The sequence below is a fragment of the Argentina silus genome (genome assembly GCF_951799395.1).
Source record: "Argentina silus genome assembly, chromosome: 8".
In the NCBI taxonomy this organism is placed as follows: domain Eukaryota; kingdom Metazoa; phylum Chordata; class Actinopteri; order Argentiniformes; family Argentinidae; genus Argentina; species Argentina silus.
Window position 1 is genome coordinate 19,222,110 of NC_139662.1, and position 24,299 is coordinate 19,246,408.

The following is a 24,299-nucleotide window of genomic DNA, read 5'->3' on the forward strand; positions in this document are numbered from 1 at the left end:
ACAAAAAAAGGTATTCAATCCCCACGCCATGTCCTAGTTATTAAAAAGAAACAATTAAAAAATCAACTTCATTGTTACTTGGTTTTTTCCTTTTATTTCCAATTTACATCAATTAAAAGTGTAACAAAATAAAACAAAAACAAAAACAAAAAAATGATCATGACCATAATAAAATTAATAATAACAAAAAAAAAAATATACACAACCTCACACACACAGAGACAACCCACCGTGGTCGTTTAAGGTAGCTCTACTTGGAGTCCCATGGTTCAACTGTGGGGGAGGGACTCCAAAAGAAGCTACCCAGAAGCCCCTATCTTGCTCGACTATACCTGTCCTCCAGGGTGGGGGGTGTGTGTGGTGTGAGGCTAGTGGGAATTGGGGGGGGGGTTTGGGGAACAATGGAATAGACTGAATTCTAAAACTCATAGCACCTTCTGAAGAAAGAAAAGCAAAGATGGCCACTCAGCCTCAGATCCACCCGAAAGCTCATTTTGGTCAGCTCAGATTTTAAAGGTCAACGTTTTCATTTTGTTTTTCAGCGTGAGGTAGCTTTAAACAATCAGGATGACTACAACAAAACAAAACAGATTTTTTTTTCCCCAAATTTATTAGAAACTTTTGATTGTTCGTTTACGGAGTAAAACATTTTCCTCTAATGGGCAGTCAAGGGGTAAAGGACAATGAAAAATACATCCCAAATGAAACCTCACTTTCCAAAAAGTGTTGGTGTGCATATAGACATGTACACACATAACGTGGAAATATATATAAAACCATCTGGTTGTTTATAAACACAGACTTTTACAACAATAGAACCAAGGATTTATAATACACAGTAAAAGTTTTGCTCCTGCTCATGATGGTAAAATCTGGAGCACTTAGGACTTGTTATAATTACTGAAAATATTTTTTTTGGTCTATATTGATTCAAAATGCCGCATTTGTGGGTCAGGAAGGAGACAGGGAAGGAGGTGGAGTACGACTGGGAGGTCTGGGTGTTCTGTAGTGGGAGGGGCTTGTCTTGCTCTTATTGTGAACCCACACAGTCCTACCTCACCCCTACCCCTTCAGGTTAGACAATAAATATGTGACATCGAGTCATGTTTCTGTTCTCCATCACTCGTCCTTAGCTTGGTCCTTCTTCCTCCTGGCTCAAACTCATTCCCGTCAACACTGGGCCATGGGAAACATGACTGGATCTCAGGAAGTGGGTTGACAGGGAATGCTGGAATAATGTACTGATATTGCCGGTGCCCTTCCGTGCTAACATCCAGGGAGTACAACTTGGAGAGCACTTCTTTGTGAGAGAAAAAGTATCAATTTTCTTTTTTTTTCTTTTTTTCAATTCCTGTCTTCTTTTTTTGAGGAGTGTGTGTAATGTTTCATAGTTGAGTTATTTCTTTCATGTTTTTTTGTTGCCGTTGTGTTATTCCACTTTACAAGAAGCAGACTGCGCCCACGTCCACTCCGAACTCCTGGTCAGCTCCTCCAATGTCCATTGGAGCAATGTCCACGATGGGTAGACGGGAGGTCTTCTGTGTTTTGTACTCAAAGACAGTCTTGCCCCACTGGCCTGTGTGTTTCTGTAGAACAAGAAAAGATAATACATTTAATACAAGGTCGATTTTGTGAATATGATACTCCGTTATACTATCCAGGTTTCCTGTACCTGTGTTGTCTTGAATAAGTATATATATATATATATATATATATATATATATATATATATATATATATATATATATATATGTGGTTGTTTTTGCATCACTGAAAGCCTCTAGCTAACAAGTGTCTGTGTTAGAGTGGGTCTATTTCTGTCGTCTTGAGTTAACTTGGGTTAGCTCCCCCCTGGCCCTCACCTTGCAGCCATCCTCCACCACGCTGTATGTGAACCGGCTGTTGCCCTCGGCACGGATCTCCACGTCGTTGGAGCCCTGGAGAAGGACGGCCTTCTTCAGGTTCCCTGTGGCGGCGTCCATGTAGGCCACGCTGTTGCGGCAGTGGTAGGTGATGTTCTGAGACGCCTCATTGGACAGCAGCCTCAAGAAGGTCAACTGGATGCTGGCAGCGTTGGCTGCTGGGCCATCCTCAGCATAGCTGAACTGTAAGGGGAGGAGCCAAAGGGTGAGAGGTTAGGGTTCAGTGTATGTAGGGACAGTCAGAAACTGGGTGCACTGAACTGCACTTCTGTACAAAATATGTTGCATAAGTAAAGTTTCACTGATTTGACTGACCCATGTAGGTCATACATAGATTGATGAATGAATATATGATGTGTAACTTATCTGCAGGCTAGAAAATTATTTTCTAGAGTATCTTTTCACTATATAATATGCCAATTAGCTGACGCTTTTATCCAAAGCAACTCATATTGCAGTGAGTGCATACATTTTTCAGTATACATGGTCCCAGCAGGAATCGAACCCACAACGTAAGCGTTGCTAGCGCCATACTCTACCAACTGAGCCACAGAGGACCACTAGGAGAAGAGTAAGGATGGTCAGAAAACAGACTTACGTGGAATCCTCCGTTCATGGTCTCTCCGAACCAGATGTGCTTGCGGTCCTTGCTCTTGCTTGTCCACCAGTTCTTGGATGGAATGTTGGCTATGCTGGGGTACACACAGGTCTCCCCAGTCTCCATGTTACAGAAGACCTTCATGGCATCAGCTGTGCTGCCGATGTTAGGATCAACCCAGTAGTTACCTGGACAACGGGAGAAGCAGAGGACACACGGATCACCATTTGAACTGCAATGGTTCATAAATATTGTAGACATTACATTTTTTTCCCTTAATTTCCAATTTCTCTTCATATCAAAGTGAAGTCTATCTTTCTCATTCTCTCTCTCTCTCTCTCTGTCTTTCCCATTCATCCCTCCCTCCCTCCATCCCTCTATTCGTTCCCCCTACTCACCGCTCTTCCACTCAGGGTGACACAGTTTGAGGTCTCTGCAGGTACGGGCGGGGTTCTTCTGGGTGCCGTCGGGGCTGCGCAGGTTCTCGATCTGGTTGTTGAGGGACTTGAGTGTGGAGTCGACCTCCACGTCGTGTGTCCTCAGGGAGCTGGAGGCCTCATCGGCCCTCATGTACCTCATGGGATCGGGGGACTTCTCAGGCTGGGACAGGCCAGCGAAGGCAGACAAGTCGATGCCAGGGCCAGGAGGACCGGGAGGACCAGGGGGTCCAGCATTACCAGGGGGACCCTGAAGGTAGAGAGAGAGAAGATGAGATGGGTTAGTTGGGTTGGGTTGGGTCTCAAGGCAAGACAACAGTAGACTAGAGTTGTATGTCTATGCTACATTGTGATTACTATACTTTGTCAGGGAATAGATTGTAATTTGTGTTGCTGTCAAGGTTTACATATACAGTACCAGGAGTGTATGCCTACACAGTATGTGACTATTGTAAAAACTGCAGCTCTCTGGGACTTAGTTTCTCTGCTGTAGAGGTTTAGGGGAAATGTAAAATTGACAAGCGGTACTCACAGAAGGTCCAATCTCTCCAGAGCGTCCACGGGGTCCAGGGGGTCCGATGGGTCCAAGCTGACCATTATGTCCATCTTTGCCAGCAATGCCGACTGGTCCAGGGGGTCCCTGCAGAGACAGGCGGGGGTCAATCTCAGCTCATACCCATGGATGCTATGCCATAATAACATGTCTTTGCAGAGTTTGTGAGTTGTTTGACATTTTTCACCCGATGCAACATTGTTCATTGTTGTTCAACTTGTTTACCATGAGTAAGTATATATATAATCCACAATATAATCCATAAAACCTGCTTTGTAAGATATAACTTTACAAATGCAGCCTCTGTTAGTAATCTTATTATGGACACTGATGATTATTCACAGGGTTAGGGTTAGGGTTGGACATTAGTGGATATTCTCTCCATCCTCTTCATCATGGAATTAGGTTATTATAAAGAGCCACAGCCGTCCGCTTGTTATCTTGGCATAGGGGGATTGTTAAAAAATAAAGGCCTCTCCTGTCTCTTTCTATCACAGCACGGATTAATCACAAAAGCAGTAGCTTAACCATTTACCATATAAATGTAGAATTCAAACACATGGCCGTTCCCCTCCTACCCTTTATCAGGCTGTCAGAGGATGTAAAGGACTGAGGCCCTGGCCTGCGCCGCTCGTTATCCTAGCATGAGCTAACGGTACACATGGCTAGTCTCTGTCTGTGTTGTGTTATTGAGTACGGAGGGATTATGTAGGCGGTACAAGATCCAAAAACATTTCACTCGTCTATTACAACGGTGTGCGATAAGTGACGAATAAAATGCGATTTGATTTGATTTGATTTGATTTGATTTGGTCTCCAGTCCTCTCTCACCTTAGCACCACTTGGTCCGGCGGGTCCAGCAGCTCCAGAGTCTCCAGCGGGGCCCTGTTTGGACAAAGACGAGGAGGAGAAGAAGAAGAAGAAGAAGTCAGGGGATAGAACTCAGTCCATATGTTGAACGTCTCATGGATTAGGGGATGCCAGAGATACTGCCATGGCCAGAGGACTGGTCACTTACGGGAGGTCCGGGCAGACCCTGCAGACCGGTGAAACCACGGTGACCCTTCTGTCCCCTCTCTCCTGTCTCGCCAGCCTCTCCCTTGTCTCCGCGTGGTCCTTGGGGTCCCTGATGTAGAGGGGCAGAGAGTGTCAGTCAAGAGCTGGATATGGATTGCTATGCTAGGCTACAGAGAAATGCTCAGTGGAGAGGGAAAAATCAACAGTAACAGTGTGTGTGTGTGTGTGTGTGTGTGTGTGTGTGTGTGTGTGTGTGTGTGTGTGTGTGTGTGTGTGTGTGTGTGTGTGGTTCACATGACATGAGCGGTGACACTTACGGCCATTCCTCTAGCGCCAGCTGGTCCAGAGGGCCCAGCAGGTCCTTGGGCACCCTAAAAACAAGAGGGCCCACCATTAGACAGGCTAACCACTACACCATCAATAACAGAAGACCAAAGTATTGACCATTTATAATGTGTGAGAGTGTGTGTGTGTGTGTGTGTGTGTGTGTGTGTGTGAAGGGGTACTCACAGACTCTCCTCTGTCTCCCTGCTTGCCAAGAGGGCCGACAGGGCCGGGGGCTCCGGTAGCACCAGGGGAACCAGGGGCACCAGCAGGGCCGGTGTTACCACGCTCTCCCTACAGGTGGACAGGACAGATTCATTAAGTACATTTCAACTGCATTTATGATACTATCCATCAATTGAAGTGATATATACATACAGTACCAGTATTATTTTCTACATTGTAGATTAATACTGAAGACATCAAAACTATGAAGGACCACAAATGGAATTATGTAGGAAACAAAAAAGTGTTAAACAAACCAGAATATGTTTAATATTTTAGATTCTTCAAAGTAGCCACCGTTTGCTTTGATGACAGCTTTGCACACTCTTGGCAAGTTTGTGTCCAAACTTTTGACTGGTACTGTATATATACATATCTATCATTATATGCCATTTAACTGACGCTTTTATCCAGTATAGTATAGACAGTATAGTGAGTGCATACATTTTTTTGCATATATGCTCCCAGCGGGAATCGAACCCACAACCTTAGTTATTCTCTGCCAACTGAGCCACAGAGGAATATACAGTAGATAGATCCACTGGATCCATCAATGTAAGTGATTGGTCTGATTGGAGTCCTGTATGATGCGGTTGTCTCACCTTGACACCAGTGGATCCATCTCTACCAGAGGGTCCATCAGATCCAGCATTGCCCTGTGTGGGTAGAAGCAGAGAACATGAATCATTGAAATGCAACAGCTACTCATCAGTGAGTAGGCTAGCTGTCATACTGGCATGGTGTGTGTGTGTTTGTGTGTGTGTGTGTGTGTGTGTGTGTGTGTGTGTGTGTGTGTGTGTGTGTGAGATCCATGGAATAAAGGCTCTCTATAGATACAGATCATTGTTGCTCCTGTTAAAGATGCTGCAGTGGTGATGATACTGTACATGACTGTCGTTGTGGTTATTGTTCTGTTTATTTATTGTGTTGTTGTTGTTGTTGTTGTTGTTGTTGTTGCTAACATTATTGCTGCTTATGTTTCTGTTGCTTCTGTGAGATTGCTTGATCTGCTTTATGTAATGTGTCTCTTGTTGTTGTGATGGTTCTTGTTTATGTTGTTTTGGTGGTTTCATTCTGACCTCTCTTCCAGGCTCTCCAGCGGGTCCACTCAGTCCAGGGGGTCCCACAGGCCCAGGGGGTCCGCGGTCACCAGTAGAACCAGAAGCTCCCTGCTTACCAGGCTCTCCCTGTGAAAGACAAGATGTGGACACTCAGCATCATTGGCAACAGTTTTGCTAAAACATTTTTTAAATATTTATATATATTTAATAATATATATTATATATATATATATTTTTTTTTTAATATTGTTTTTTATGTCCCATGCACCAACCTCACCAAGTCAATTTACTGTATGTGCAAATATACTTGGCCAAATAAAAGAATTCTGATTCTGAACAGTCAAAAGTCATTGGCTAATTTTATACTTTAATACTTTATACTCTTTATACTGTTTAATTATACAACTCAACATGTATGATTTCTCGTCTGTTTGCTTTGATTTCTCTGTCTTAACCGGTTGTCCTTTTGTATTGTAACAACTATAATTGCAAGAGTCATTGGTCAGACCAGTCAGCTGTTGGTCTAGTGAAAGTTATTTATAGTCCAATCATAGGCCTGGATCCCTGTTTGCATTTTCAAGCTTTGTTTTTGAATCAATATGGATCCTCTGGCCTATGTTCATTGCTACTTAATCAGTAAGGTCAATGGTCCCATAACTCTTAGCGGGGTTCAAGTTGTTGCTCTCTTGATTCAGAAAGCCAAGAGCTTACGTAAAGAAGGAAGACAAGATAACAAGATAACAAGATAACTCATGAGACTGCTTCCTGTTATGGTTCCTATGTGTACAGTAGTAGTCTCACGGAATGAGGAGGGAAACACTCACAGAAGGTCCAGGAAGGCCAGGGAAGCCCCTCTCTCCACGCTGCCCAGGCAGACCAACAATACCACGAGAACCAGCCAGACCGGCGGGACCTGAAGGCCCATCGGGACCCTAGAGATGGAGAGGAGGATGGGTCAAAGTTCAGAACATTACCTCATACAGTATAGCACCTACACAGAGATGGTCCAGTACACTGTTGGGTTGTTTCCCAAGCCTGGATGTCAATGTAACAACACGTCATTGAGATTGCATGGTACAATATGACATCACAGAGGTGCACTTCATTACATTCTTAAAGATGTCAAGGAGATTGAGTGACATCTCCTCCATCAGATGAGGTGGCCATGTTATGACAATGACAGAGTGGAAGTGGAAGTGGAACACTCACAGAGGGTCCATCCTCTCCAGCATCTCCCTTCTCTCCAGGGGCACCAGCGGCTCCACGCAGCCCAGTGTCTCCCTGTCTGCCTAGGGGACCGGCGTCACCACGAACACCCTTAGGACCATCTTTACCAGCAGGACCGGCAGGGCCAGCGGCACCAGGGTTACCCTGAGAGAGAAGGAAGGAAGAAGAAATGCAGAAAGTTAAAACAGACACTGATGATACCTGGATAATCTATAGTCAGAAACATAATTATTTATTTGTTTACTGTTGATGGTTTGTGGTGATGGTGTGTTACTCACGTTGGGTCCTGGAGTTCCAACCCTACCAGCAGCGCCAGGGAAGCCAGTTGCACCCTACCAATAAGAGACACGGCAATATTTCAGTGAAAGCAATTACAGTGTAGGTCATTTACTTCTGGGGGGGAGCTCTTATCATCAGTGAGATAGGAAATGACTAAAAATAGGCCAGTTTCTGAATGTTTGAGGAAGGATGAGGAAGATGGGGCCTCGGATACACATTCTCTGTTAATGTGAGATGATGTTTCTACCCAAGTCAGAGACTCCATTGCTCTACTCCCTGAATTTGAGGTGACATAATGCAATACAACACAACCCACTGCAACTGCTGTTGTCCTCTCGGCTGTGTGGTCTATAGCTCATCTCTCCATGGTTATAGTTGGCACTAGTGCAGTCATGTGAGGTAGGACGGGAAGAGGAAGGGTTTACTTACAGCAGCTCCCTGGGCACCACGGCCTCCTTTAGGTCCAGAAACACCGGTGGGACCCTGAATAAGAGAACAACATCAATCAACAATGAATTGTGTTTCTAAAATAGCCTATACCCTACTTTCGGTGCCACATAGTGATTTCAAAGTTGCAAAGTCTACTGCAATACAGTGTTTTCATAAGATGTTATCTTATGAATTTTACATTTATAGATATGCTGTAGGGCAAAAGGCTAACATCTTTCTCCATGACATAGAATATGTGGTGTCTCTGTAGCATTGAGATAGGGGTTTGGGGGTACCCACCACAGGTCCGGGGGCTCCAGAGGGTCCCTGAGGTCCAGGGGCACCACCGTCTCCCTTCTGTCCACCCTCGCCCAGCTCTCCCTTGGCACCAGGCTGGCCATCTGAGCCCTGGTTGATGAGAGGGAAAAGGGTTGGAGAACAATGGTCAGTCAATATCCAAACTTTTTTATCTTAAAATATATTAAGTGGGGTGGGCGTAAAGGGTGGGAATAAGGGTGGGCACTGTTAGATTGTTCTAGGGCTGAAAAAAAAAAATCTGCATACTGTACATTGCATTACTGTACTGCATTCATTTGTAATAAAAATATGTTCCAAAAAAATCCAATATATGAAGTAATTCTTATAGTTCTACTCACAGGAGGTCCAGCAAAGCCAGCGGGGCCGGGAGGTCCAGTCTCACCACGGTCACCCTACAGGAGGAGAGAAGGGACACATTCAACACAAGCACAAGAAATGAAAGATATTCAAAACATTAACATTATGTTTTGTCTTGCCACTTAGTCTTAGTGTTTGCACTGGCGGTACTGATGAACTGTGTATCATCTGTCTCAACAACTGTCATTCTTTGTTCCCGTCAATACAGATAGAGGCGCTCGGCTTGAATGTGAAAGAGGCTGTGGTCATCAAATGTGTAGGACTCATTGTGGGACCAATTAAGTTAATAACATGACATTGCCTCTCTTGCATCTCAATGAGACTATATTTAAAATAAAATAAAAATAATAAATAATAAATAATCTTGGTTTGAGAATAAAAACAGTCTATGGGCGACTCTCAGACAGAGAGAGGTCTTGAGATCAATATGTGCATAAAACCAGACTTTTTTGTGTTTCTGTATTATACTAATGTGATGCTTTTATCTTTGTATGCAATGTCACACCAAGACAAATCCCTACTGTGGCAACCATTGTTGCATGTCAATACAATATTCTGATTTGTGTCTGATTCCTCTCAAGACATCAACCAGCCCTTTTCACTGCAGCCAAGGGAGTGAAAATAACAACACTGAAACACAGACAGAGAGATGAACTTACAGGGGCACCACGAGCACCACCAGCACCAGTTGGGCCGGAAGGTCCACCTTCACCCTGAGAGGGAAGAGGAGAGGAGAGTCAGAACCTCATACACATAAGGGACACAACCAATCGGACAGTCAACATGTGTAGTATGTATTGTGTGTGTGTCGTGTTTGGTGTGTAGTATGTATTGTGTGTGTGCCATGTTTGGTGTGTTGTATGTATTGTGTGTTGTATGTATTGTTCCCTCCTAAAGACCTCTTTATCCCCACTACCGGCCTGTACAAGTTTCTCTCTTGTAAATGAAAAAAGAAAATTTTCTAAAAAGAAAAGAAAAGTAATTCTTCCTTCTTCTAGCATTGTGACTGCCAATAGCCCCTGGTCCTACCATAGATTACTTTTTCTTATGATGACTGATGGATAGATGATTCACTTACTTAGACAAATGTATTTGTTGTAAGTCTGCTTTGGATAAAGGCGTCTGCTAAATGCCATAAATGTAAATGTAATGTAAATGTTGTGTTTTGAAATATCAAATCGTATTAATCATTGGAATGGGGTAATTCTCACCTTGGCTCCGTTGGGACCAGCTGGGCCAGGAGGACCAATGGGACCAGTTAAACCCTGAGAGAGAGGAGAGAGGACAGAAATGGGGAGGAGAGGTTATTGACCTCACTGTATCATCGAACCATTATATCTTAAGATTGTGAGAAAGAAGTTGGCAGAGGAGAGAGCGGGTAAAATCTCATCTTGGGTCCATTACTCACTCTTGAACCGTCCTTTCCACCGGCACCCTCGGGTCCCTTCTCTCCGTTGTCACCCTGTAAAACACAATCGTCCCATCTTAAGTCTCATGTCCTGTACTGTAAGCACCAATCAGAGATCATAGCGTGTTAGAAGTTACAACTACACATAAGATCATATATACGTGCTGTGGGATCTTTCCAGATTAAGTGGGTTGAATCAACGCAACCCGCTCACTTTTCCACAAAGGGCCAGTTTCCCAGACACAAATGAAGCCCACTGCTAGACTAATGGAGGGTCTCAGTTGAAAGTGCCCTTTAGTCCACGACTTGGCTTGTGTCCCAGAAATGGGCCCATAAGCATTATATTGGCAGAATAAACCCTGTTGGGCTGCACCCCCTTGTTGTTGAGGGGTTCATTTACAAGAGGTTCAACATGGCTGATCAGAGTCTACGTCTCTCAGGTTCTTACTTACTCTGTCACCCTTGGCTCCGGAGATTCCACCAGCTCCTCTCTCTCCTGGCATACCCTGGAGGCCTGGGGGTCCCTGAGCACCACCAGAGCCAGATGGCCCAATGGCTCCCTGATAGATGGATAGATAGATAGATAGATAGATAGATAGATAGATAGATAGATAGATAGATAGATAGATAGATAGATAGATAGATAGTTAGCATGGATTGAGAATAGTATAGATGGATGGTTGTCTTGCTCAACAGGGCATGATCACATGTAATAATAATAATAATAATAATAATAATAATGCATTTTATTTGTATAGTGCTTCTATCACATACCCAGAGCACTTCACAGGTCAAAGATAAGTAGTAAGTTAGATGTGACCTCTATAATGTGCAACAGCGAATAGATCAGGCCAACCACAATGTTCCTCATGCCAGATTCACTCAAACCGAGGCAGGAGATTACTAGCCAAAGGACGATTACTGTCAGATTATTAGCTCATAAATGCTACAACATTTGTCAGAGCCCACTAACAGAGGGATTATAGCTGTGGACTAGAGGGCGTTGAGGGTGACTTTAGCAGAGCAGAGCGCCTCCTAACCTTAGGTCCATCAGTTCCGGGAGTTCCAGGAAGTCCACGAGGTCCCTGCAGACCCTGGGCTCCAGCACCGCCCCTCTCACCAGGGAAACCACGCTCGCCCTACGGGAGAACAGATAGGAAGTTTAGTGGATTGGGATTTGTGAGTTATCTCTGTGATTATGACGTTGTGAAGAGAAAGGATCATCGTAAGACAATGTCAGAACACTTACTCTGGGTCCAGTGGCGCCAGCCGCTCCACCCTCTCCAGGAATACCCTAGAGAGAGAAGAGAAAGACAGTCAGTGTTGCTGTGGTCTTACACATAATAACCAGTACATTTATCAAGATACAGGACATGGAAGGTGATTGTGGTTGAAACTGTAGTGACTTGATGAAGATATAGCCTTTGACATGACACAAAGTCATTGATCTACTGTAATTGATACCAAACATGACATGAATAACTCAATAAGATGTTACTGATGTACAGAACAGTGTAGTCCTTGGATGAATCTGTTGGCTGTCATGTGCCAGAAGGGCAATCAACCTGAATGATGAACATCAATCAATCCGTCAGCCAGTGACAGACAGTGAGCTGGACGGAGCAGGTGTGAGGCTGTGGCAGTGGTGACACTCACCTGGTCACCAGGCTTGCCTCCCTCTCCTGGGGCTCCTGAAGGTCCGGGCAGACCCTGCAGAACAATCAGTCACATTGAATAACATCATCAAAGATGGACACCAATCCATGTAGGTCGAAAAGAGTTGCTTATATTTTCTTGTCAGTTCTGGCTACTGTGCCTCTGTCATCATGAAAAAAGTAGTATCAGATTTAGGTCTGTAATCTGAAGGTAAACTCTAGTGGGTGAAGGTAAGGTATGTAATCTTAAAGCAAAGTCTATAATCTTTAAGTGAGGTCTGTAATCTGAAGGTAAACTAGTCTGTGAAGGTAAGGTCTGGAATCATTAAGGTAAGGTCGGTAATCTGAAGGTAAAGTCTGGAATCTGAAGGTAAGGTCTAGTGTGTGAAGGTACATTCTATTGTGTGAAGGTAAAGCGAACTCACCTGGAAGCCAGAAGGTCCAGGTTGTCCTTGCTCTCCTCTCTCTCCAGCAGGTCCCTGTGATGTGAGCAAACAAGGATGATCAGCTCAGGCAGACACATCAACATCAACATCAACAACCCTACAGTGCTGTGTGGACGTTTGGCAATGGTGATGCCATGGCATGAGTCTTCAGCCAGTGATGATGGCCATTGCAGATACAATGTCTTTGAGAGTTGTTTGTCAGGGATATAATGTTATCTACTGATATGAGTCATTTTTGCAAAATGTTATATCTGAGGTCCAATACTTACAGCAGGGCCAGGAGGTCCAGCAGCGCCTGTCTCACCATCTTTTCCACCCAGACCCTGTTCAGAGAGAGAAACAGATATCACTTACTGTAACTATGGACCATTGCAAAACCATGGGGTAGAATCATTACAAATATTAGTTTTTCTCTTCTTTACATCAGTGAACGGTCGACATGAGAACTTAACTGTAAGAGAATGAAGACCTACAGTTTTATACAATTAATTGTATGTATTTACGAAAACAAGGGGACCTAAGAATCCATACTACAACACAACAAGTGTTACAGTGTGATACACAATCAAAGTTCAAATCAACTTACCCTCAGACCTGTGCGTCCAACCAGACCCTTCTCTCCTGTCTTGCCAGGCTCACCCTGATAAAGAGAAAACACACCAAGTAAGCCACAGGAAGGATGGCTAGGTGCCAAGCGCAAGATGACGTCATAATGTAGAGTCATTATATTGTACATTTCCCCGTTTGTGCTCTGTGCTCTTTTTGCCTGTGTCTGTCACCTAATGTCCCCCTCTCTGAGGATCAATAAAGTACATTCAATGAATCCCAAAGCCTGTGATACTTACATTGGCTCCCTTTGGTCCGGGGAATCCCATCACACCAGGCTGGCCACGGGCTCCCTGAGGACCAGGTGGGCCAGGGCGACCATCCTCACCAGCAGCACCCTACCCAGAACAGAAGACAAGACCATGGATTAGATGAGACAACTCAGCAGCATTAATTTACATTGTTGCCCCGGAGCTCCATAGATTTGACTGTAAACATTACTAATGCAGTGGGCGGTAACATCAAAATGGGAACGTTCCCGTCCAGGTAGGTTCAGAATCAGAGTCATACTTACACCGGGACCGACTTTGCCTTGAGGACCGGCATCTCCTGGGCGACCAGTAAGACCCTGCAACCATCACACACACACACATTCAGTCAGTCTCACAGCATCATACATGAAGTATGGAGGCCTCTGTGTACAACATATTGTTCAATATTTCAAGTCATTACTCATATTCATAATAATAATAATCATATTAATAACCCCAACAGCAACTCTTAGCTATTGTATGACATCCAGAATAGACAATTTCACTCAGGCCGTGTTATCTGTCCAGCTCCATCTACTCTGATTATGAGGACTGTGGTGATGACCAGGAGGACTCACTCTGGCTCCGGGCAGACCGGGCTCTCCTGTGCGTCCTGGGTCTCCAGTACCACCCTTAGGCCCACCAACGCCGGGCACACCACGGTCACCAGGGGTGCCCTGTAGACAAAAGAAGGGAAGAAGGGAAGAAAAGAAAGATAGGGAGAGAGGGATCAGTATCTTATCACAAACGTGTATTTCACTTCATGCGTCTGTAACTTTCCATTGAATTTGTTGTATATTGTTATATTTGTTGTATAATATGTTGTTGCCGGCATAAAAGGTACCAATACAGGTAATTGAGTTAATATAACTGGTTTGGTTGTTTTGACAGTACAGCCCAGTTGGACAGGTGTCAACATTAACCTCCTCTTTCAGTTAGTGTTTCATGTCCATCAATGTGGATCTAGACCCACCTTAGCTCCAGCAAGACCATCCTGACCTGGGAAACCACGGTTACCGGGAGCTCCCTAGAAGAGAATCAGAGATGTTCATGATTATACTGAATCATACACTGAATGTACTGTACTTGGAGAGCTGATAAACCAGAGCCCCAAATCTTAGATTTTCCAGGAGATTTATGATTCTCCTGATGGTCCTGATTCTTACTCTCTCGCCAGGAGGTCCAAGTGGTCCAGCAGCACCGGGCTCTCCTCTTGCTCCTCTCTTGCCTTCCTCGCCAGCTGGGCCAGGGGCACCTTGGGGACCGGCAGGGCCCTACAGGGAGTCACCAAGCATAATCCCAATCCCACCACGTTAATCCCAAATGCACATGTATGGCTCACTTACAGAACGCTGGGTACTGTATCATACTGTATGAGCCATTCAGTAGATGATTGTTAGAAGCAGAACAGATCAGAACTCACAAGTTCTCCCTTGGGTCCAGCTTCTCCTTTGAAGCCAGGAATACCGGGGTCTCCCTAGAAGAGATAAAAAGCAAAGTCATCAACCAAGACATTTTGAAACACTTGAGGAATCAATGATATGATCCCAAGAACACCAATATCCCTCATTCTGTACATCATCCAAGAGGAGCCAAGGAAAACCAACCAACAGTGCTACTAAAGTGATATGGTTTTCAGGTTTTGGGGTGATTATGGAGGGGACTTACAGACTGTCCCTTTGGCCCAAGAGGTCCAGTTGCTCCCTGAGGTCCGGGTGGACCACGGGGGCCTGGGAATCCTGGTGCACCAGCAATACCAACACCACCCTACACAGAGAGAGAGAGAAAGAGAGAGAGAGAGAGGGGGCGAGAACAACTGTTTATTACTGAGTAATAGACTGATAATAAACGCAGACAGGAGTCGTTAAAACCAGAGCATATATAAAGAGTATTGAATGGTAGATTCTGAATGTGTAAATTGAGTGTACTTACAGCAGATCCTTTAGCTCCATTGATACCATCAGTACCAGGGTTTCCCTAAAAGAACAGAGGGAATAGCAAGAGAGAGAGATGAAACCAATACATCAGTTTGCACCCATAAAATCGATAATGCCAAAGTACAATTATGAACGATTATTCATCAAAACGGGCCTGGCTATGACTTACAGAAGCTCCAGCGGGTCCGGGAGATCCGGGGGTACCAGCCTCTCCACGGGGTCCCTGTGCGCCCTCAGATCCACGGGCACCAGTGGGGCCAGCTTCTCCCTGTGAGGAGATAAGGCAGGACCGTCAACACCTGAGTTTGCTTTCATCTGCATTTCTATGGACCGATATTATCCTAGCTCCTATTGTTGTAATCATATCACCTTGCAGTTGTCCGTCATGTGTATTGTGCTATCTCAAATAATAATTTGGAAAATTGGATTTGATTTGACTGTGGCCATGTGATATTAGATGACGGTGGTCATCTTTAATTAGGTCAGGTATGAGTGCCTTGCATATGAGTATACTCTCACAAAGGGGGATCTCAAAGGCAAAGTGAGAATCTCATCACTTATTGTGGCTTATCAAGATGATGCAGGAAATTAAGTTTCAACGGTGGGTGGAATAACGATGGACTGTGGAATAACTGCGGAAATGAGAGCACAATAAAACAACATCAATCGTACAAACCTTAGCTCCTGGGGATCCTGGGAATCCAGGTGCTCCAGAAGGACCAACGGGCCCCTGTAGAAAACAAAGAGTTCAGTGGTCAGAGTTCACATCCCTTACAACTGTACTTCCTGGGTCAGATAATAATGAAAATGTGTAAAACAGCAAAGAGGCCAATATGAGGAGGAGGGTAATACGTACAGGGGGACCAGCAGGACCAGGCAGACCATCATTACCACGGGCACCCTGGGGAGAAAGCAGACAAGGCCAAACGTTACAATGAGGACAGGACTGTGTTCACTGATTACAATACACTGATGGTGAACGTGTTCATCATGGGTAATGAACAGGGTCGGCACGATTGGAATCTTGATTGTGATCAAGTCTCTGCACGGGACAAAGACTGGGTAGGCCATCATAAGATATGGCAGCATCAACTGACGAGAAAATCCCATATCCTGGGTTATGCTGGGTGATACTGTCTGATCAGGAGACATTCTGGACCATAACTGTTACAGGCCAGAACCATTTGAAAAACGGAATTTATTAAAAGTCGAGCTTTGGATCATTTGGTGTCGCCTGTCACGCTGTACCGTACGCATAATTGCATGGTTTGTTCTAGAGAGGCAGGAGGGATGTTACTCACAGCAGCTCCAGATGGTCCAGGACGACCTCTCTCACCAGGCAGACCACGTGGACCCTACAGGAAACACAAGGAGAGGAGATGCACATCAATGACAAAGAGTTCATTCCTGTTCAGACAAATCGGTTTTTCTGGTTTTAGCAATCCATTGATTGCATGGTGTCCATCAATTTCATGTGCTGTGTGATAACAGCTGGGAAACACAGGTAGAGTAAGTCACCTTCAGTTGAAAGAGAATCAGAAGTACATCCAGGCTAACTTACCATAGGTCCGGGGGCGCCGTTCTCTCCGGGAGCGCCAGCCTCGCCCTATGGAGGGGAGAGAGGGAGAGAGGGAGAGAGGAGAGAGGGAGAGAGATGAGAGAGAGAGAGGGAGAGGAGAGAGGGAGAGAGGAGAGAGGGAGAGATGAGAGAGAGAGAGAGAGGAGAGAGGAGAGAGGGAGAGAGGAGAGAAGGAGAGAGGGAGAGGGAGTCAGTCAGACACAGGGACAGATACCGCATCACTGGTCATAATGTATTGGAGGAGTCAATCACATAGACTTGACATTAACCACGCAGAGATTGCATTCAGTGCCAGTGAGGGACACTAATAACATAACCGTAGAGAGATTACAGGACCAACACACAGGGGCTATCATGTGAAGCTGGCAGTGAGACACAAAATGCTGGAGATCTGTGGCAGTGAGAGACAACAATAGGAGAGATCGGAGCCAATTCAACCTGCCCAGGGGATACCAACGAGCACTCTAGCTACCGTACTCCAACACATTTACCATGTACACTGACGTGTAAACTGACATGCTGATTCATGTGTACAGTCCCTGTCAACTGTATTGCTACAATAAAGTACTGTAAATGAAATAGAAGAGGAGGCTAGCGGGGGACGACGACCGGGAGTGTAGCTGTTTTACCTTGGCTCCAGCTGCACCGCCCTCTCCCTTGGCTCCGTCCAGACCAGGGTGACCCTGCGCAGAGACAATGAGTCAGAGATTAGGAGCGATCGCCAGCACAGGAGCCTCCCATTAGCACTGATTAACGAGCGATAATTAGCTCATCCGTTATGCTGCTAATTATGTTGGATGTGTAACATCGTGGCGATTTTTGATGGTGTAATTAGGAGGCAAGAGACACTCACTCTGTGTCCCTTGATGCCGGGCAGACCAGGGGTACCTGGGAATCCACGAGCTCCCTGAAATAAAGAGATGCACGGAGTTAGGGAATGAAATATTCAAATATTATTTAATGGATTCATCTGTGACCAGTGAGTAATCCAAGACTGAGGCTTTAATGGTACCATTACTTGCCATGATGAAAGCAGCCGATCTGTATCAAGGCCTGTTATCCATGAATATGCATACTTTTGCCACAGGCATTCAACTATATACAGTTAACAGTCAAATTCAAAACTGTCTGTAAGTACCTGGGGCCCTGCAGGTCCACGCTCTCCAGCCTTTCCAGGTTTGCCAGCCTCACCCTAGAAAAAAAGAGAGAGGGAGAGATCATTTAAAATGATTGAAATCAAGGGTATTTTTTTTTCTTCTTCAAACTATTTATTCTTCATCAGTTTGCTATTGGCCTGCACTAGGAGAGAGACAGTGACCCCTGGTGGATATATGTGTATACTGTATATCGGTGGCTAGAGTGCAGTACTCCAGAGACAGTAGAAAGTTATGACGTCATTCATTCTTCCATTTAAAACCAATATAGGTAGAATCAGATCGTATACGATGTATATGTGGATGAGGATGATCAAACCTGGTATAGTATATTGGGGGACAAAGGCAAACTGGTAGGGAAAATGTGCTGCATTGTGGAGTGCTTCAGTGATACATTGCCAAAGGGAACCATGTTTGTGAGTTTAAACGATTCGTAAGAAATAACTCTGCAAGATGGAACTAGGGGTACTACTGAAGTACTACATGGGTTAACCAAGTGAGTCAATGTCAGTTGGTGTAGGTGGCAAGATAGAACAGCTCCAATTGTCTAAAAGATAATGCTCTCAAGGGTCATATGAGGACGCTGAAGACAGTGAGAGTATTTACAGCTCTGTATTTGGATAGTTGTGTTTACACACACTTTGGCCTGTTGGTCTTCGTTCTGAGTTGAGAGGCCTTCAGAGATTTCGAGGGATCTGTGCTTGTGATTTACTTGGGCATTACTTTGCATTAAGCACACTGGTCAGATCTGAGAGATGGGTCTACTTTAAGACTGGATGTTTCTGGTTTTGTAGAAGAAGACGGCAATACTTACATCACTTCCTGGTTTGCCAGAAGGTCCAGGGGGTCCGCGGGGTCCAAGAGCACCCTGTTACAAGACAAGGCGAGGGACTTGGTGAGAGAGGTCTTTGTAGTTGTCCATAGACTTACTGTAGATCGATGCAATCATCTTACAATAAATTTAGATGAAACAATAAAAGCCACATTAACTTTACAATGTACACCTTGTACATATTACAGCACCGCTTAAAGAGTTGTTTTACGTAGTGTAAAAAGGGAGCTTTTTACAGCTTTTTATCGGAGACAAACATCCTGTAGAAGAACAGGGGTGTTTGCCAGTTCACAGTGGTTTGATTTTAATTAAGGGTAACGATGTTGGTGATTTTCACTTCATCTCTGTAGGGGATGTGACCCTCACATGGGGTAACATTCCACCCGGTTCTACAGGTCAGAGATCAGACGTCAGACTGGGTTGGAGTCTGACTCAAATCATAGAAACAGACACTATAGAATGGCTATCAAGCATGGTGGTTGGGCATTGATTGAAATCGACGTTTGAGTGAGCATTACCTTCGTAAAGATATGCTACATTTCTCTATGTTTTATTTAGTATTCAATAATGAATCAATTGAATGGGACAAAGCCATAGAATCGGGCTGTCAAGTGCTATGCATTCTATTTCTATGGTGATGTTGTAACACAGAGATCAAGGGTGCATCATGGGATAGTTTTGGATACTCACAGCTGAGCCAGGCTCTCCAGTCTCTCCGGGGTTACCTTGGAAACCTTGTGGGCCCTGGAAATGAGATAAAATAGAACAGAGAATAATTTATGCCATTTGAAAAAAAAAACACTGCATACTGTATTTCTGCCAGCTCAGAAATCACAACAGCAAGTGAGTGCTAGTAGACCATCAAAGAAGAACAAGCCAGCACTGTGATCTGACCTATCCTACCCATCACAGTGTGATGTGAAACATTGCATGTACCCCACTGTATCATGTGTGCAGATTCAGAACATCTTAGACACTGATCATGTGTGCAGATTAAATGTCATACAGTAGCTATTCAAATCGTATTAATCTTGTCATCATCCCTATTGTTAGAATAGTATCCATATGCTGTGTATACTTACAGGGGCTCCGGAGGGGCCAGGGGGGCCACGAGGACCCATAGGGCCCTAGGAGGAGAGGGAGAGAAAGAGGGGGAGAGGGAGAGAGAGAGAGGGAGAGAGAGAGAAGGGAGAGAGAGAGAGAGAAGGGAGAGAGAGAGAGAGAGAAGGGAGAGAGAGAGAGAAGGGAGAGAGAGAGAGGGAGAGAGAGAGAGAGGGAGAGGGAGAGAGAGAGAGAGGGAGAGAGAGAGAGGGAGAGAAGGGAGAGAGAGAGAGAGAAGGGAGAGAGAGAGAGAGAGAGAGAGTTAGGATGGACATTGGTATCAATTGGAAGCTGCAAGACAGTTTGGTGGCTTGCTAAATATAGCTGAGTCACATATGAGAATATGATTGTAATGTCTGCCTGTGTATGTTGTTTAATCATTTGTAAATGACCTCGCTCTTGTTATCTGGCGGTATGAGAAGTCTATTCTAAAAAATTATTCAAATTAGCAGGCGGAAAGCTCCATACATAAAGCAGATAAATCAATCAGTTTTCTGTAGACTGATTATAGAGTGTCTAACGTCATGTAACAATGACAACGTAATCCATTACATGATCACATGGAGTAGAATTAAATAACTCGCTTCAGCCACTGGATGGCAGTGTTCATGCACACTTCAGTACTGACCTGCATCGACCAAGGCTGTTCACTTTTACACCTTGGTTTTAAACCATCAATAAAAGACTTGCCAATTATGTTATATTACTTCCTTGTAGAACCTTGTAGAGCGCCTCTGGGGTCACACTGTACTGATTTTCTGACATTAACACTCCTGGCCTCTCCTCTTACCATTGGTCCTTGCATCACTCCCATCTGCGCGCCTCCAGCTTTCTCATCAAAACCACCAGCCATCTGAGCAGCAAAGTTCTGCAGACACACAGGAGACAACGACATTCAGTTAATTAATATGTCTAGATCCCCCTCATTGCTTTTTTCCAAAGGTGTATTTCAGTCAGACAGTAATATCAACTGGATCGATACTGGTTACCTCACAGCTCCTTCAGGGGCAATAAAGGACATGTGACTCTATTTGCTTTCTATTACTCAACAGACACATCTTGTAAAGGATGGTTTAGGTGAGATAGAGAGAGGCAGGGAAAATCTATTGCTTAAACATTCATGTTTCATCCATCTCTCCGTATCCTGTTAATATTACAACACACACCTACAACTCCCTTGAGCTCCTTATACACAAACACTTACACAACTGACAGCCAATACTGATTGCTTAATTAACCCTATGGCTGCAAGCTTACTCCTGATAGATTATTGTACTTGAACAGGGACTTTGTTCCCAGCATGTCACAGACAAAAGTAACATAAGCTCAGTTCTGTCCTCATGTCCTCTCCTCCATGTTTTACAACTCACCCCTCCGAGACCTGCGGGTCCGCTGGGTCCTGCGGGGCCGGGGGGTCCGGGGTTCCCTGGGGTGCCGGGCTCGCCATCTCTGCCTCTGGGGCCAACATTTCCCTAGGGAAAAGGAGAGAGGGACAAACAAATTGAAGAATGTGTTCAACATCTCTTAACGTGTTCAGTATTGTCTTTCATTAGGAAAAGTATTATGTTATGCTATCGTTTGGATTAAGTATCTTAACTGTATTTTGACCTTTCATGGACCTGAGAAATGGAAATCAGGCAAAGATGTGTTTTCTAACCCTCGACTGGGACAGGACCTCTCTGCAGCTGTCTGCTTTCAGATACACCTACCTCTAGTGGCTATTAGATCCTTTAATCCTGACCTTTATTCAGACTAGGGCTTCTAACCAAGACTACTGGCTCTATTGATGATTCACGCATGGCCTTGTTCATTGTTATGATCCAGGCATGCTCCAGGTGTAGCAGAATTATTGGTTTGATCCAGGTACAGCAGAATTATCCCTAACCTCAATCAACCAAATCAGTTCATTACTAGAACACATGGCTAGCAGTGGAACATTTGAAGAGAACATATTCGATTACAGTAGGAGAGAACATATTGGGGGTGATGCAGGGATGTATCCTGTCACTATTCTTTTTACATTACAAGCTTTTGTCTTATTTTATTTATGTCCTACATAAATATAGGTATATTCTTTATTAATCACAGCAATCGTATTAACTTAGTCTCAGCAGCAACAACAACGACCAATGTAGAGTATCTATCCTTTCAATCATTCCAAATGAACAGCTAAATTCAAAGAAATGATTCATACCAATTATAGAAGGTGAATAGTAAAGCCCTCCTTTCAATCGATACCACATAAGAACAAAAAATGTTTCCGTATATTAACTGCAAAGACTACATTTTTGGACAGGTGGACTGTCAGGGGTGCTGATTCCTACCTTGTCACCCTTAAGTCCGATCTCTCCACGTGGTCCTTGCTCGCCTGGGGGGCCCTAAACAAACAAAGACATTGGCTGAGCAAGATGCGCATCACAACAACAGACTATCTGAAAGGTATTCTGCATTCTGCAAGTAATAACAAACATAATATTTAATGTCTTTGTCTATGATTGATGGCTAATGTCTACATAATATTCACCCAAATACCCAAGAAAACAAATCGATCAATTATTAGAATATTAAATATTTACCATAGGTCCTCCTGGTCCTTTTGGTCCTACAACCTGGACAGGGAAACAAAAAGGAGATCTCAATCAATTCTCAATACCAGTTGGAATAAGAGTAGTATGTATTTCATGGTGTCGACATACAGGTTGCACTGACTGGAATAGGTAAGATGTCGGACAGAACATTCCAGGAAAATGCTAGCCATAGAAAGGTACAGCACAAAGGCAATATAACGCAGATGTCGTCTAAAACACAGCTTTAGAGGATCAACTCCCACCAAAAGACCACTTCATCTTAAGCAGACTTTGTTCATTTGCCATGTAGACTTGCATACCAGTGAATACAACAGTTATTAACAGTTATTATGGAAGAGGATTTGTCTGGGTCCATTATGTCCAAGGAATGCAGGATTCCTTGGACACAGGATTCATTTTGCCGATGCTGATCCTACAAAACATCCACTTCCAAGCTCAACATTTTCTAAGAATGGTAGCTAATTACCGCCTATCAACTTCAGACCATGCTACTCTTGAGATCATGTGATTCATTCAGAAAAAAAACAACCATATTGGTAATCCGTAAATCTCCATGGAATGTTGGCTGGCCCTCCAGTTTGTAGCCTGCTAGACAAAACTACTGTAGACTAGACAGTTAAAAAACCGCTGAGATAATTGGGGCTATTGGGACAACATGGCATTACTCTACATAAATAGATATCTTATTGAGTGTTCAGAATGCATGCAGTTATCTGTGAGTATAATACCCGTGAGCACATAATCCAAGATAAAATAATCCAAGATATTTCAGTGCAATGTATTTTATCACTCTGAGTAACAGTCTTTCTCCGACAAATCCTCTAATATTAGTTCCCCTTCAACTCAATACCAGCAAAGGTTTAAAAGGTGCCGTTTCAGTTAGGAGTAAGCTTGAACACAGCGGCTTATAGACCAAGCATACCAAGTGTGAATAAGACTGACAATAAATCAATTCAGGAAATAATAGAACCCTGTGTCAAGCAACATTTGTCGTAAAAAAAACCCCCCAAAAAAACACACATTTTTTTCATTATAAAACAGAGGATGCATACTTACATCTACAATCTCGCCTGGTTCACCTTTCTGTCCCTGGTTGATTGAGTAAATTAACAACAAGATCAGTGGTCTGAATCTCATTAGAGTCACACGGACATGAAATACACACACAAGTTCTCATACTTCTGTCAAACTCTCTGTTCCACAAATACTCTTTCATATACGTCTAATATACGTCTGTAGTTTAAGTATGTATGTTTATAGTCAGATTATTATAGAAATTATTTAGTATAGCATAATAGCATCATCTTCATGGCACACTGTTCAACTCACTCTGTAAAACGCATTCAACAATAGAATATAAGTGTGTCATTGTAATTTGTCAGGAAAATGTCATATAACAGCTTTCAGGGTGAACATGAGCAGCATTGAGCGTGACCTCACCTGCGCACCAAACGAATCTGACGTTGCCGATGGAGGGATGAGAAAAAGAGAGAGAACAGCGTTAAAAGGGTGAACTTGAGATGGCTGGCGGTGCAGTTGTAGTGCAGTGTGATGCCCGACATCCTGGACTTGCAGACTAAACACCGCACCAATGGAATAAAGTGGAGACCGAGGACCAAAGTCCAAACCCAGAGGCCCTAAAAACCCATCCAGACTTTGTTAAATGGTTAGTTGTGGTTCTACTTTGAGGAGTGCAAAAGCAAGCAAAGGCAAAGGGAGGTGGGACAAACATGATTGTAATATTGAACAGATTCCTCTACAGTACATACACACCAAGCAATGGGTACTTGGATAAAATCCTCAGTATGTTGATTTGATACCAAAACAAACAGTCCTCATTGCATATTTAAGAACCAATAGCTGAGAAGGAGCATAAGAAGCATACAGTAAGTGATTTAAGTGTAGATGTTATCTTGGAATAAAAAAGCTTTTTAAACACCTTATATGGTTATAATAGTTAGATTATACTATAACAAATATTGGTACTTTCTCAAA

At 43.9% G+C, this 24,299-nt stretch overlaps 1 protein-coding gene across 1 annotated transcript; it reads right to left on the reverse strand.

Moving 5' to 3' along the window:
- Positions 1-36: 36 nt before the first annotated feature.
- On the reverse strand, positions 37-23,750 carry LOC310808317 (uncharacterized protein). The gene is made up of 52 exons (XM_083675154.1): positions 23,745-23,750; positions 23,361-23,393; positions 22,293-22,325; positions 22,041-22,094; positions 21,087-21,188; positions 20,507-20,584; positions 19,698-19,742; positions 19,306-19,359; positions 18,598-18,651; positions 17,768-17,821; positions 17,483-17,536; positions 17,259-17,312; positions 16,612-16,656; positions 16,352-16,405; positions 15,907-15,951; positions 15,727-15,780; positions 15,220-15,318; positions 15,046-15,090; positions 14,782-14,880; positions 14,537-14,590; positions 14,280-14,387; positions 14,087-14,140; positions 13,692-13,790; positions 13,377-13,430; positions 13,102-13,200; positions 12,843-12,896; positions 12,526-12,579; positions 12,236-12,289; positions 11,812-11,865; positions 11,405-11,449; positions 11,196-11,294; positions 10,608-10,715; positions 10,156-10,209; positions 9,959-10,012; positions 9,407-9,460; positions 8,729-8,782; positions 8,373-8,480; positions 8,073-8,126; positions 7,643-7,696; positions 7,347-7,508; positions 6,962-7,069; positions 6,156-6,263; positions 5,679-5,732; positions 5,038-5,145; positions 4,845-4,898; positions 4,529-4,636; positions 4,342-4,395; positions 3,490-3,597; positions 2,919-3,207; positions 2,521-2,708; positions 1,863-2,105; positions 37-1,586 (listed from the first exon to the last, which is right to left on the reverse strand). Exons 3-52 carry the CDS (start codon positions 22,293-22,295, stop codon positions 1,440-1,442), a joined length of 4,092 nt encoding a protein of 1,363 aa, XP_083531280.1. The 5' UTR covers positions 22,296-22,325; positions 23,361-23,393; positions 23,745-23,750; the 3' UTR covers positions 37-1,439.
- Positions 23,751-24,299: the final 549 nt, after the last annotated feature.